The sequence below is a fragment of the Lampetra planeri genome, chromosome 4, assembly GCF_965212315.1.
Source record: "Lampetra planeri chromosome 4, kcLamPlan1.2.h2, whole genome shotgun sequence".
In the NCBI taxonomy this organism is placed as follows: domain Eukaryota; kingdom Metazoa; phylum Chordata; class Hyperoartia; order Petromyzontiformes; family Petromyzontidae; genus Lampetra; species Lampetra planeri.
This window is the reverse complement of record NC_136110.1, coordinates 12,815,654-12,831,489: the sequence shown is the minus strand read 5'-3', so window position 1 is coordinate 12,831,489 and position 15,836 is coordinate 12,815,654. Positions and strand designations below refer to the sequence as shown.

Below are 15,836 nucleotides of genomic sequence, written 5' to 3'. Positions count from 1 at the left end.
GTCGCTTTAAAAGGAGCTATATAGTTCAGTGGACCTTACCTGGGAAAATAAAAATAGTTTAGTTTAAATGATGAAAAATAGGAATAGGTTTTACCCTTCTTGGCAATACAACAGTTATGTTAAGATGTTCAAACACCAAATAGATGCCTATTTCAAGGCATCAAGTCTGCATCAACCACACAGTACTTGTGGCAAAACATGCAAACAAACGTGCTCTGATAGTAGTACATTTTTTCCCCGTGTCCCACACTCAGCTTCCCACTTCCAGCCCCGCCCACTTCCCAACCCCAGCCTCACGTCCTCTTCACCTAGCGTTCACGCAGCCCCTCCCTTCCCCTTCCCCTACTCCACCCCCCTCTCTCTCCTCCCCTCTCTCTCCCCCCTTGCCTCCCCCCTTTCTTACCTATATAACCTCTTGCCACGGCAGCTCTCTCGCCAACTTCAGCAATTTTATTGCTGTGGCTGTCACACCTGATGAAGATTGCTTGTGTTGCGATCTAAACGTCGTGATTTGTTTCATTTTCTTTTATTTCTACCTACGTGACTTTACCGAAAGAACCAAAGAGTATGGATTCCTGCAGTCACGAAAGCATCAAGTCAAGAATGCTTTGATAACATATGCATTGTCTTTGAAACTGATTGGCCTACACCAGAGACCTTATGTCCTCGTCTCACTCCTCGTGTTAGACCAGAGAATGCCAATGGTGAACGGTACAAGGGCAATGTTTCAAAGTATACTCGCTCAGGTTGAGCAGTTATATCTATGGGACCTCTTTGCCAGTATCAAAATGAGTTTATTTAGTCATTCTTATTTTTTTGTATTACTGTTAAGTAAAAAAAAATTATTGTTTAAAATTAGATATTATATGTAATGTAATAACTGCATCCTTCAGTTTCCAGGTTTTGTGCAATTACATACATACACTTATTCATGTAAAAACATGCACATACACATATATAAAGACACAAATCCCCCATATAGCCTTTAACAGACTGTTGAGTCAACAGTCTGCTGCACTGGGTACTCACGACGAGCTTGAGCGAAGTGTTGGCCATGCGTGAACACTGGACTTGTGGACTGAAACAAAATGCATATCAGAGGGCCACAGAGCTATACGCAGCAGTTCCGTAGATGTGTAATAAAGCAGATTAGTATTAACAACTCTTTGTGAGTCTATTACTGGATGAAGGCCTTCCCGTGCAGCGTTGGCTATGGGACGATACTTCGCACTTTTCACTGTGGGGACAGAAGCCTAGGGACGAGTTCGGACATCACTCGCCACTGATGTTACCCATGGCTGGGTATTGAACTTCGGTCGGTGGTTTCAAAGCGCAGCGCGTTAAGTGCTGTCCCGTGGCTCCTCCCTATAGTGTGTACACAGGTTCAGATAGACTCCTGCATCAAACACAATTTTATTCACTTTTTAAAAGCCATTTTGACGGAAAATGTTACTTAAAATGAAACATTTCACTTGCAGGTGTGTTCATTGTCACTCTAGAATACGTCTATCAGATGAAGAAAAGAAAAAACCGGAGTGTATCGGTGAAATGTCAGAAGCTCATGTGATTTGACAATGTTTTAAGTTCTTGGGGTGCATGAAAATAGTATTGCCGACCAAAACTATCATTCAGACACGCTATAAGCCCGTATTGGAGGAAAAAATAAATTATGCGGAAGGAAACCTACCCCAGAAGGCTCATTAAAAATGGTTCCCTGAGTGCTCATCCTTGACTTCAATTAGCATAAAAAAGTATTCATCCAGAATAAATAAAATCCACAAATGGATCTTGTGACATAACGAACGGTTTTGTTCAGATTTTTTTGGTTTAAGAACATTCAATTTGGACACTGGTTGGAGAGATGCTTTGTCTCCACATTTTCATGGCACAGAAAATTATTATTGATGACGGTACAGGAGCAGGGCATTGAGTACAAGAGGAACACGTGTTTTATGTAACGAGAATAAGCGTGGTACATGGGTAAATGTGCTAGTCTCCACTGCTTATGTAATGGCTGTGCTCTCCTCGTTGTTTTTGCAGAGTGAGTACGTGGCCGACTGTGACTGCCGTCGCGCCTTCATCTCTGGTTTTGACGGCTCTGCAGGTGGGTTGAGTCTTTCACTTTAATCAGAATTTTTAAAATGACAACCAAAAGCTGTGCTGACGGCGGTAAAAGCTGATAGAGGCGCAGCCCTGTAATTGCTCGCTCATGCCACTGCTGGCAGAAGGGGCCTCTGCTATGGGAAGCTCTTGAGAACCCCTGTGTAACGGGTTCCGGAGACACTTGTAGAGGTAACTTCTTTATTACAATACAACACTCCAACAGTCCTGATATTCTGTTACAGCCTAGGTACACAGCCTAGGTACACAGCCTAGATACTCTACTCTGGCTACGCTCTGGAACTCGCCCTCACAAGGGCGTAGAGTCGGGAGTTCCAGAGTCCCACCACTCGCTCTCACAACATCCCAGGGTCTTCAGATGGCTGATCGTGGGTCTTGGGTCTTGAGTTACAACTGGCCCCGATCGTCTAGGGAGCTCCCCTTTTTATGCCTAGTCCAACGAGGGGTGGGGCCATGTGCGCCACCAGACATCCCACAGAGCACACACAGCCCCCCCCCGTTGGCGGCGCCAAAGGGGATTAAGCACCTGGGAACTCAACGCCTGGCGCCCAGAGGCTTAAGCGTCTGGACCCCTTGGGAACTCAGCGCCTGGCGCCCAGAGGCTTAAGCGTCTGGACCCGCCCGGGAACCCAGAGCCTCCAGCAGCCCCTCCCTTCTTATGTCACTACACCTGTAAGAGGACATTTTGCCTACTCTTCCGAGCTGGCGTGCAACCCGCCAATCGACTGACTGCGGTGAAGCCATCTATACCGCTGGGTGGACAGGCGGTGGGGATTTGAGAAACTTGTGCCATTGTTTCAGATGCCACGCGTGCGCTAAGAGGTGTAATCAAACCAGCGACTGCTGGATTGCAAGTCCTGTTTGCTGACCATTACACCGTGGCAGTGTCCAGCTGAGAGTGGTGTACAAGCACAAATAATGAGAAGCTAGCCACATTCACTTAACACAATTTGTTATAACAAGTAAAAATACTTTAGGCCTTTGTTAATACCCCCCTCCCCAGAGTTACGAAAGGGCAGAGAGGTCGACTCGTTTATCGTGGGATTTATATTTTGTTATCTCGTCACCCCTGGACATGGACACATCTCTTTTTATTACCGCTCATAACTTAGTAGCACACAAGCAAGTACCTAATTTTGAAACATCCGACGCAAAAGATGCCTGGTGTTGATCTTCCATGAAGCTCATGATCCACCCTAAACCACACCCACTCCACAAACCATGGCAGCAAATGCTGATGTACAAATGGAAAAATAAAAACTCTCCAGTGTGCGACAGTGGTCATCCAGAACAGACTGTACAAGGTATAACTACGCAAAGTCCGATCCACAAATATGAAGGAGACATCACAGCGATGATACACCACTCCGCTGCTCCTGACTCGGTTATCTGGCTTGACCACCTTAATGTGAAATTTTAGTTCTTTCTCTGCATCGACATCAGCCATACGAAAGAAGAAAATGTAATAGCAAATAGTATTATAATCCATAGCATGGGACTCGCTAATATAACGTATATTATATGATTAGCGGAGGTGGATGTGCCTCCAGGTGGCTTGCGGTATGCACAAATGTTGGGAGCAAAAGTCACTACTCATTTGTGCCTATAAAGTTGGCACCCAAGGAGAAAACTGCTATTTATATGTACTGTATATACACGTACAGTACATGCATGCTTGTTTGTGTTTGTGTGTGGGGAGCGGTAGCATTGCGATTAGCGCTCTGTGCTATGAACCCGTCACTGATATTGGCCCCGCGCACAACCAATGTCGGTGACAATTATCTGAACCAATCCTGGGCCTCCCCGAAGTTGACTCGGCCTCTGAAGAGTACATGTTGCGGTGTGTGTCAGCTTCGCCACTTGGGAGACAAAGGCGGCTGGGCGGGTGTGGTGCTGGGCACCCACCCCCTCAAGTGCCTTGAAAACTTATTTCTCTAGAACTGCTTTTTGTGTTTAGTTTATTATCGTTCCCCCACACCTCTGATTAGCACGGTTGGCTACGTACGGTGAGGAAGAGTACATAGGTGCTACTCGCAAATAGCACTCGCCCCAACAGTCTGTTAAAGATACATGTGTTTGCATGCAGGTATGGCGGTGGTCACAGAGGCCCAGGCGGCTATGTGGACAGACGGCCGCTATTTCCTGCAGGCCGCCCAGCAGATGGACAGCAACTGGACCCTCATGAGAGTCGGTGCGTTGCCGCTCGCTCCTTTTTCCTCGCCACGATAACTCGGGTGTTTTACTCGGTGCCGCTCTGGTTTGTCAACTGGGTGAACATCTCTACTGTCACACTCATTACACACAAAGTGCTTGCCACAAATGAGCCGCAAAATCTCGCTGATGTCGTCAAGGAGCATAAACCATCACACGAACTCCGGTCATCCTCGCAGCGGCTATTGGCTAACCATCGAACAAAGACGGTCACTGCATCGCGCACTTTCAGGTGCGCTTCTGCGGCCATCTGTAACGCTCTTCCTTCTGATATTAGGAAGCAACTGGAGCTTTGCACTTTTCAATCTCGACTGAAAACTCATTTCTTTAGAGGTGCTTTTTGTGTTTAGTTTGTTGTCCTTCCCCCGCACCTCCGATTAGCACGGTTGGCTACGTACAGTGCGAAAGAAATTCTACATACATACATACATACGTGAATCTCCATCTAGTTTAACAGTGAAACGAGTGCCTTTATTCATGCAGGGTATTTTACATAATCTTTTACTCCGTGTAGAAGGTCCTATCTTCATGAAAAGTGATATCCTTATTATTGGTTATTTCGGTAAAGTCACGTAGAAAGGAAATAATAAAATAATAAAAATATAACATTAAATAAAATTCTCACGACGTTTCGGCCACAAAGCAAGCAGCCGTCCTCAGGTGAAGAAACAGAGCTGTGTGGCAGAAAAACGCTGCATCAGTGAAACGATTGCACCTCCTATTAGCACAGTTGACTAGAAGTTCAACATACATATGTACATTGCAGCAACACTCTCATCAATGTTCTTCTGCTATTATCTCTGTTTACTTTATGTGGAAACCAAGTTTCTACACTATGGGAACCTCATTTGCCAGTAAAAATATGATAATTGGTTCTTTACCCTTCTATCTGGCAACAAAACTGAAACCTTTTTACAAGGAGTCATGTTTGCATAGACCGCAATACCTGCAGTCATAATACAAACAAAAGAACATAACTCTGATAATGTGCACTGTCCTTAAAGTTGATTGATCCACACCCGAGACAGCTTTCCTTAGAGCCTAGTCTCATATGGGTTGGACCAGATGACGCCAAAAGTGCGCCTTTTGGCGTCATCTGAGACTAGGCTCTAAGGAAAGCTGTCTCGGGTGTGGATCAATCAACTTTAAGGACAGTGCACATTATCAGAGTTATGTTCTTTTGTTTGTATTATGACTGCAGGTATTGCGGTCTATGCAAACATGACTCCTTGTAAAAAGGTGTCAGTTTTGTTGCCAGATAGAAGGGTAAAGAACCAATTATCGGAAACCAAGTTATTTGCCCAAGTTGGTGTTCATCCACAGGTGGGGCAGGGACTCAAGTAGGGTATGGGCCAGTGTTCGTGAAGGGGGCACACTGCCGCATGGCTTGAGGTGTTTGTTTTCGGCCACTGAGCTGGCTGATATCCCCTTTGGCCTAGAACAGGGGTCAGAAAACCAAAACAACAAGAAGAGCCATTTTTGTGTAAAAAATTCGGTAAAAAAACTCAGTATTTCAAGAGGGGCAATGCAACGTAAATACAAGATGGTGGGTCCTTAATAAATTAACGGCACGAAGCGGTCCTTTGAAGAGACGCATGCTGCTCTGCAGCCACAGGGTGCCGACTCCTGCTCCATGGTAAACCGGACTCCCATGGTAAACCGCAGTCCCATGGTAAACTGGACTCCCATGCTTGTGCACCACCGCCAAAGCAGTATCACCGAGTGATGTGTTCACGTTTTATGAGGTTATTTCTGTCTCAAGTTTGACAGAGCTGTAATGTAACGGTGATCATATCAAGGTGTCCTGTTCCTATCTTGTGATCCTGACCAGCGTCTTCTCCTTCACAGACCAGCCTGTGCAGTGGTCTACTTACTCTCGCATGCTTAATAGAATCTGAGCAATCTAAAATATGGACTCAGGTCCTTAAGGGATAAAACTCAACAGAAATTGGCCGAAAGGTAAAAAAATTGCTGGTGCACCGATTGCCTTGATCTACCCTGCTTAATTTTACACAATGTACACTGTGTTCTCAAAATACGTGCACACACACGAACACTCACCAAACGAGATGACAGCACTGCATCATTTACATCACTGGTCAGTTTTAATTTAGAAAAAGTATTCATGAACCAGACCAATGACCGTATTCTTCACAATAAAAAATGTGCTTTTGTGCCCCCTGTATTTTAAATCAAAGGTTGGAGGGTGTGTCTTACAATTCAGTAGGTGTGTAACGATTAGGATGCTGTGCTACAAACCCGGCGACTTGAGTTTGGTTCCCACTCTTGGCCAACACCAGTGACGATTATCTGAACCAGTTCTGGGCCTCCCCTAGGTCCACTCGGCCTCAAATGAATACCTGGTGCAATGAGTAAACTTCGCCACTGGGGAGTAAGAGGTGGCCGGGAGTGGTGCTGGCTACAAACCCCCCCCCCCCCCCCCCCTTGTGTGCAGGCCTTTGCATATACTCGCAAACAATACTTGCCCCAGCAGGCTGTTAAAGCTATATGGGGGATCTTTGTATGTACGTGTATGTATGTGTGTGACCAGAGTTGTGTATGACTTTATTGATAACGGGCACAAGTTTGGGCTTTGTCTTACTTTCCGGAGCGTCTGTTAATCTGGAGAACGGCTGTACAATTGCCGCGAGCGTGGGTTGATTCGTATTTGAGCGACGCCCTCCGATCTTTTGCACCCGTGTATGTGCGTGCGCGCGTGTGTGTTGCGTGGCACTGCCTGCAGGCATCCAGGACACGCCCACGTGGGAGGACTGGCTGCTCAGCGTTCTGCCCGACGGCTCGCGCGTGGGCGTCGACCCCTTCCTCGTCCCTGCCAGTGAGTCCACCGTCTCCTTCACGGCGGGGTGTCGCGCGCGTGGGACGCTCCTCGCGCTCACGTTGGGAGTTCCAACGGCGTTTAACCCTCGGGGTGCTCTCTGCCGTTAACATCTGGTGACGCAGCGAGGGTAGCATTTCAGAATCGGAATCTTTTAGAATCGTCAAAATGTTTATTTGTATCCTGGAGAAATCCGATGAGCTGATGAAGCTTCTTTTCACAGATGTCCAGTCGGGGCGGGTCTCAGAGTTACAGCAACAAACAACGTAATTGGAGTGCAAAGTATAGGAAAGCAAATCACTATAAATAAATACAATAGATCAAGTATATTTAAGTTCTTATTGCATAAGTTCACCAATTCCCAAGCTTGGGCAAGGCAGCAAAACAACAGCAAAAACAGTTCCAGACCACACCAAGACAACGCACAGTCCCTCAACAAAATTTCACATACAAATGTAACTATGGATACATGGGTATGTATGACAGTTGCTTTCACAAAATGCTGCTGCATAATATTGCTGTGGAAAGCCAATAGATTAATGGACTAAAATATATTTTATGTACATATGGAGATACAGAATAGAGTTTTGCATGTAAATATTTTCATACTTGTGTGGAGATGAGGGAAAAGTAATACAATTTTCTTTAAAAAATCACAGTTACTGAGCACAGGTATAAAGGTTCCAAACACTAAGTAGCCACAAACAAGCAAGGTTGAACATGTAACAAACAACGGTTTATACTAAACTAAAAAGCTACATTATTTTGTATTTTACCAGGTAAGGCCCACTGAGCTATATAGCTCTTTTTCAGAAGCAACCTGGCCACAAATGATAGCTCAACGAAGTGGCTTTTACCATGTGGAAATGTATAACAGCCAAATACTCCAAACGCATGATTCAAAACGTGGAAGGAATAACTCGAGGACCTGGAGGACAATCCACACGGCCACGGGGAGAGAGACGTGAAAACTCCAGGCGAGGTAGTTAACGTCCTCGCCACTGACACCCCTGATGGTTCTCCTGAAACCTTGGCAGGCACCTGGAAGTCCAGCTCGAAGCAGCTGAAGCGAGGAGGAATCCAGTTGGTGTCCACAAGCACCAACTTGGTGGACGCCATCTGGGACGACCGCTCCCCCCAGCCACAGAGCCCTCTTCTCGTGCTGCCTCTGAGCTACACAGGTGAGCTACACAGGTGAGCTACACAGGTGAGCTACACAGGTGAGCTACACAGGTGAGCTACGTAGCCACTGGAGCGATTGGGAAGCCGATGGAGTTGTGCACTTTTAAATAGAGATTGAAAAGGAATTTCTTTAAGAACTGATTTTTTGCGTTTAGTTTGTTGTCCTTCCCCCGCACCTCCGATTAGCACAGTTGGCTACGTACGGTGCGAAAGAACTTCAACACGCATACGTACGGCGACATTTGTGAAATATCATGTGAAAACTCTACTCTTAATTGCTACTTCACCTGGAAATAATGTCGGTGACAATTTCTGGTTCGCCGTAACATTGCAAACCATTTCAGCCAGTACAAGGGCCTTTGACATTTATTACTCCTATGGGTCCCTCTTTGCCAGTACTCTATTAAGGTTATAAGAAGGCGTTTCCTTTTATTGCATAAATACAGGTGTTAAGATGTTCAAACACCAAACAGACACCTATTACATTTCTGATACGCTGTAACATGGCAAGTCATTCCATCCAGTACAAGGGCACTGTGTCCTGTGAAATGTATTACTTCTGTCTTATCACACGGATGTATTTTGGCATTCAAGTTGGCGTCTGTTCCTGACAAGTGTTTTATGAAATGCATCAATATCCATGTCTGCTCTACGCTATAATGCAGCCCTCTTGACGTTACAGCCCGCTGTGCTGTACACACGGCTGCCAATGTGCCCGACAGGTTACGTAAGATCTATCTGTACTTAGTGAATTGCTTTCGCCACATGCAAGGGGCTGTCATCATACCGTTACATAAAATGGAATAAAAATAAATAAATAACGCGGTGATTGCGAAAGGAATGATTTTCAGAAGAGCCTTCCAAGAGTAGGAAACATCCGAGGATATACAGGGAAGACTGTTTTGTAGAATTTAAGCAATTCTGTGATTCTGTTTGCAAAGGAAGAGCCATAGGTTGTTGTTGACGATTCCCTGGTAAGTTAAGATGACTGCTTAAGAACTTGGATGATGGAACTCGGGCTTGTGTGCGGTATTTGAGTTCCGTATGACTGTGACTCGAGTGATAGCTATTATAAATGAAGGACCAGGTTCATCATTGGGTCAGTATATTGTTGAGCGACAGTGCGAATTGAATTACCACTAGCCAACAACACTTACTGATGATGTGAGCCATAGTTGGGCAGCTTGAAAGTCACAGAAAGGATGTCACTTGATGCTTTATTTGTGCAAGAGGTAACTGCGTCTACAGTGGGACGTTCTAATGCGAGACGTAATGTGAGCCACAGTTTACGGGAAATGGAAAGACTATTGTTTGACAGTTGGATCATAGAGGGGTTGCTTGTTTGAAACATCACATGTAGCCTACATCGCTCGCCAGTGTCCATAAGGTGTGGACGTGTATGGGCGTGTGTGTTCTCTCCTCGTATTTCCAAATGTGCATCTTTTGTTTGCATGATTTTTCTACTTTTGTTCCATTTTGTTTGTCTTTGTCCATGCTTCTGATCTGTCATTGCTTGCAGGATTCACCCAATTAAAAGATTGTTTTTCAGGCACATTGCTCTCCTGATTCGTATTATAAAAAATAATTAACATTCCTATAAAGTGCCCATATTTTGTTTGTCCAAAGAGTACTCTTAGCAGTGACCTATGAATAACAGAAGTTCACACTAGAACTCCAATCCTTGGCACACATTTTCTGGATCAACGGTATTAATGTTACAGGTGTTTTTTGCAGGCCGTGTGTCCAAGACCTCCATCTGTCCTGTAAAAATACAGGGTGTTTCAAAAATGGGACGCGATTTGTAATCGCTATATCTCTGCAACCACGAACTGCCCATGAATGAAACTCTTACCACTTGAAAGGGCGGGGCATAGAGTTTCAAATGATGACCGCTAGATACCTCTCCCAGCGCACAAACAGCTCCTAGCCTCAGTCATTCGCAAGACGGCGACCCTGCAACACCAGGCGTTTTGCGTTCTGCAGTTCAGCAAGACTGAATCCGTTATTGCGGTGCAGCGTGCGTTTCAACGGCGTTTTGCCATTGATCCGCCAATGTCAAAGAGCATGGTGGCACAAAAGACCGTGTTTTTGTGCCACCATTAGCGTTTAATCTGGATGAACTCAAAAACAGAATCACGGCAGCAGTGACTTCAGTGGCAGAAGACACTTTGAGAGGCGTTTGGGACGAATTAAACTATCGTCTCGATGTTGTCCGTACAGCAGGTGGAGGGCACATAGAGCATTTATAAAATGGTTATTAAAATTTGATGACTCATTAAACCGTTTGTAACTTTTTGTGTAATTGTAGCATGTTGCCATCGTGAAATATACTGCTTTGAAATTGGGTCCATGATTTTGAAACAGCCTGTATCACCCAGCCTTGGTCGCTCTTCTTTGCATGATAAACATTCACCGAGCCTCGCACAGCTGCTGCAATGATGCCACTGCCACTTTGTAGTGTTTTGCAGGATCTTCCCGTCACTTGTTCATGTGAACCGTATGTCCACTCTGCATCGCTGTGCTGTGCCCTGGTAGGACTGAGCTGGCAGAGCAAGGTGGAGATGCTAAGAACCAAGATGCAACAGAGGAAAGCGGCTTGGATCGTCATCACTGCCCTGGATGAAATAGCCTGTATGAGACACAGCTCCCCTCAGCCACACAGAAATAACATCTACACCACTGATTAAAACCACGAGGGGAACACTGCCAGGCGTAGTGGCTCACGCCTGTAATCCAACACTTTGGAGGCAAGGGTGAGTGGGTCATGCAGGATTGTGAAACTCACAAACACACAGCGATGCGAGATGGCAGGGGATAACCACATAAAATTTGTTTTACAAACATCGCAATGCAGGGTCTGCTTGAAAAAGTCTTGAGATTCACTTAAGCTTTCCTGGGTGAAGAGACATTAAGACGTCGTAGATGGCAGGAGTTGAGACATTTCTAGGCAATAGGCAGAAGTAGTGGAAAGACAGTAGAAAGCCATGAGATAGAGGTGTAGTGAGATGAGAGAGACGTTCGGGATGGGTATGGAGTAGTAGAAGACATTGATACAGTGAGTTAACAGAGCTCCATCTCACCACATAAAATCAGATGCTTTAGTTCCATAGCATAAAGGTTTTCCAGACTAATATTACGCAGCAGTATTTGTTTAAACAAGCACACTCGGGATCCTTTTTCACATTTAGAGTTTCACCATCAAGGAAGTTACATTAAACCTTGGATTGCGAATAACTTGGTCTGCGAGTGTTTTGCAAGACGAGCAATTTTTTAAAATAAATATTAATTTGATAAACGACCGAGGTCTTGCAATACGAGTACTTTAGTACGTACAGTATACGCTTTGTCTGCCGAGCGTCACGTGATCACAACTGATATACGAGTGCTTTGATTTACGAGGGCTTTGGATTACAAACACGTTTCCGGAACGAATTATGCTCGCAATCCAAGGTTTTACTGTATTCAGATTATTTTGCTGCTTTACATTTCCACATGATAAACCACTTTGTTGAGCTATCATCTGTAGCCCCGTTGCTTCTGAAAAATTAGTTAATACCACAGTGGGCTTTGTCTGGTAGGATGGGGATTGTTTAGTTTGATTTGTATGTTTTTGGGCGATTTGTTTTCCTTTTCTGTACTTTGCACTCCTATAATATTTTTGTATTGTTTGTTGTTGTAAAGTTCTTAACCGCCCCGACTAGACATCTGTGAAAAATATCTTTATAACTCATCGGATTCCTCCAGTATAATTAAATATTCAAATTTTGTCTGCACTGGACTTGCAACATATTAAATGTGTGCAGGCAGCGGTGCAGTCATGGCTAGGGACCTTTCCGATTAGCGCAGTTGGCTACATTACGGTGCGAAAGAAGTTCAAAATACACACTTGCGAAGGGACGTTTGTGTGCCGCATGCATTAGGGAGTGCATGGGCTGCTGTAAGTTGAGTCGGACGTGGCTTTGTCAAGCGGTAGAGTGACCAACTCACAATTCGGAAGGCCGTGAGTTCAAATCCTGATTGGGGGGTGGACTCGGCCCATCATCCCTCTGGGCTGGGGGGGGGTCGATAAAACAAGTGCCAATTTGTGGGGGAATTAAACAGCGGTTGTCCTATGGATACACACGCCCCGCCGTAGAAATGCGGAACTTCCACCATGGGCTAAGGGCTATTAACACGATATGAGCACAGCCTCAATGCTCACTTGAGCAGGACAGCACATTTTCTTTGTGGCTTTGCGGAAAATGAACGTTCGCTTAAAATAAAATTTGTCTCCTTACTTTTCGCAACACCCTTGTACAATGGAACGTTCTCTCTCTTTTCTTTGTCAGAAGTTTTTACATTTAATTCTCTCGCCCGTCCGTGTTTTGTATTCGCTTCTTCCAGTGGCCTCTTAATCGCGCGTGTGTGTTCACAAAACACCCTCTCCCCATTGTGTCTGCGCTTCCAGGGCTGTTCAACATGCGTGGAGGGGACGTCGAATACAACCCGGTGTTTTTCGCCTATGCAATGGTGGGGCTCGAAACCATCAGGTAATTCCCCCTGGTTTCCTCGCAGATCTCTGGGGGGAATCACATACGCAATGTGTACGTGCGTTTCAAATTCTTTATTCCCCACCCCTCAACTTGGTCACTAAGCTACTCAAAGAAGGGTTTAGTATGTGTGTACTTTGAACTTATTTCGCACCGTACGTAGCCAACCGTGCTAATCGGAGGGTGTCTACCGATAGCTCTGTTTCCAGAACTGACTGCTGACATGCTGCGTGACCTTTGAACATCATCCCGGCGTGTACTATTAACTGATGATATCGTTCCACATCTTGGCACACACATAACCCGTTCCCTAAGCTTGACCTAAAATGACATGTTCTCTCTGCGTGAATGGTTATGCACTCCGTGCTCTCTGGTTGTGCCGCGTGTTTGTTGGGTGTGATGTCTGACGTTCCACTCCCCACGTGCTGGGGGGAGCTTTTTAAAGAAGTGATTGGCTTTCGGAATTTAGGAACTGAATTGAGTTGCTGAAGAAACTTTGAATCTAGATTGGAAACTCATTTCTTTAAAACTGCTTTTTGCGTTTAGTTGTTTTTGTCCTTCCCCCGCACCTCCGATTAGCACGGTTGGCTACATACGGTGTGAAAGAAGTTAAACATACATGTATAATACATACGAAGCTGCCAGCACGAAGCAGCGTGCGGCACAACCCAAAAACACGTCGGAGAGCCGTGCAATGCGACCTGGAAATCTACTCTTGTGCGCGCATTCACAGCCACGTTCACGTGCGTGCGTATCCGCGTGTGCGCGTCCGCGAACGCATGCGTGATCGCGCGCAGGCTGTTTGTGGACGAGTGTCGGCTGCAGGATGGTACCGTGCGTGCGCACCTGGAGCTGGACTTGGCGGTGCCGTCGCACGCGGGCATGAGGGTGGAGGTCCTGCCCTACGCGGACGTGCTCGCCTCGCTGCAGGAAGTGTCCACTCAGCTGGCCGCGGGGCAGTGCGTGTGGATCAGCGACAAGTCCAGCTTCGCGCTCAACGCCATCATTCCAAAGGTATCGCGTTATGCGAGCCTATGCATACGTACGTCATCGGAATGGAATCGGAAGAAAAAGGAATATAAAATAACTTTATCGGTACCGAGGCTCCCACAAGGCCATGCGGGAGGGTGTGTGGCACAGTTTGGCGCCAAATATCACAGTGCCGTCGCGCCGCTAAGGTTCTAGGCGTAATTACATTGTCCTTAAAAACAACGGCGCTACGCCTTTCTAAATAAAATTAACGCTAACCGCTTGCACGTTCCGGGATTCAGCAGTGAACGAGACACCCACTTTGCAACTTGTAGACGTCTCGGAACGGGAAAGGCTTCAGGATGATTTGGGTAACTCGCTTAATTGCGTTTCTACCCGTATATACGTGGTTAGTTGAACAGTTTCGGCTTTGGCGAATTGTACAAAGTTTACATTTACAAGACCCCCGAGCCCCGCTCACTTCCCAGCCCCGGCATTGTGTTTTACTCGGTGTTGAGTAGGCATTCCTCCCCCATTCCCCCTACCCCACACCCCCACCCTCTCTATCCTCCCTGGCTTCTCCCCCCCCCTCTCTTACTTATATATCGCCTCTTGTTACCAGCAGCCTCCTCTTGCCCGCTTCAGCAATTGTTTATTGCTGTGTTGTTCCACCTGATGACGGGCACTTGTGTTGCGCCCGAAACGTCGTGATTTAATTTATTTTATTTTATTTTCTACCCACGTGACTTTACCGAAAGAACCAAAGAGTACTGATCCCTGCAGTCACGAAAACTTCAAATCTAGAATTTACTAGAGGATTGTTTTGTTCTAAACCCAAAAACAAAAAAATGTCGCGTGGCCAGATGCCTTCCAAGCCCAGCATGGCACCGTTGAGATCCTAGGGTCGAATAAAGGTGCCTTCCCTTCATTGAAGCAGTTTTCTTAAGTGTTATAAGAACAATGATGACAATTTCTCCATCGCCGTAACGCGGCAAGCCCATTACAAGGGCGCTGAAACGAGTTTCTTGTCACAGTCCGCACACAAAACCGGTCTCGTCGTCAAAATTCGATTTTGAACTGTGCTTGGCGCTTTGCATGTGGGGTGGCATTCATCTACTCATGCGCCGCGTCTGCGCATCTCAGTCCCAGAGAATGCAGATGCCCTACACTCCAATCTGCCTGGCAAAGGCCGTCAAGAACAAGACCGAGGTGGAGGGCATGAGACGAGCTCACGTACGTCGCACAGCCACGCGGCGCCATCGCACGGCGGACGAACCAATAGGGGCTGCCATACTCGCGGCAGCGCTTGCATTTGTTCATTCTCTAATTGCCTACTTGCGCTTCGGATAGAATTGTAACGGTGTAATCTCGGCGAGTAAAATGAAAGCAGCTGGCAATATGTCGAGCCGTGCAGCATGGGTACATGTGCTTACACGTTCCTGCTGTACATAATTAAGATAAATGTTTTGACTTGATGCCCTTCCGTGCAGTGGGGTGTCGTTGTACGATTTATAAAAAAAAGTTCTGCTTTTGTTTAGTTTTGTAATTGTTAAGTTCGCGAATGACTTGTTTGTTGTGGGCCTTTTGATGTTTTTTTTTAACTTGGGGGGGTGGGGGGGTCCTTTATTATCATTCAACAAAAGTAATTTACAATATCAGCTTTCACAAAATAACACTGGGTGTGTTGTGTAAATGAAACCAGCCCGATTTGCACTCAATACATAGCCCAGATTAAGGCGTTTATCATGATATCAATATTGTAAACGCTAATTAAAGAGCCGATAACACCTTCGTATATAGAGGACCGCAGAGCTTGGGAGGGAATTTGGTACCGGCTCACGCGCATGGCTGCTGCCTCCCCGCTCGTCCGTGGTTCCTCCTCGCTCCTCTGAGTCGTTAACTAGCTTTGAGATAACGCTCTGCGGCGCGTTACAGTTTGCAATTATAAAAAATATTATTAATCGTTACCAACGTTAATGAACTACGAT

The 15,836-nt window shown here is 45.9% G+C and overlaps 1 protein-coding gene across 2 annotated transcripts in view; it reads left to right on the top strand.

The window, feature by feature from the left end:
* The window catches only part of XPNPEP1 (X-prolyl aminopeptidase 1), a 35,471-nt gene that overhangs the window by 6,736 nt on the left and 12,899 nt on the right, over positions 1-15,836 (top strand). For both annotated transcript variants that reach the window (XM_078593299.1, XM_078593298.1), the window contains 8 exons: positions 2,041-2,104; positions 4,208-4,312; positions 7,076-7,168; positions 8,206-8,349; positions 10,886-10,981; positions 12,798-12,879; positions 13,677-13,893; positions 14,992-15,081. In XM_078593299.1, coding sequence (XP_078449425.1) covers positions 2,041-2,104; positions 4,208-4,312; positions 7,076-7,168; positions 8,206-8,349; positions 10,886-10,981; positions 12,798-12,879; positions 13,677-13,893; positions 14,992-15,081 — 891 coding nt within the window. The remainder of the gene's footprint in view (positions 1-2,040; positions 2,105-4,207; positions 4,313-7,075; positions 7,169-8,205; positions 8,350-10,885; positions 10,982-12,797; positions 12,880-13,676; positions 13,894-14,991; positions 15,082-15,836) is intronic.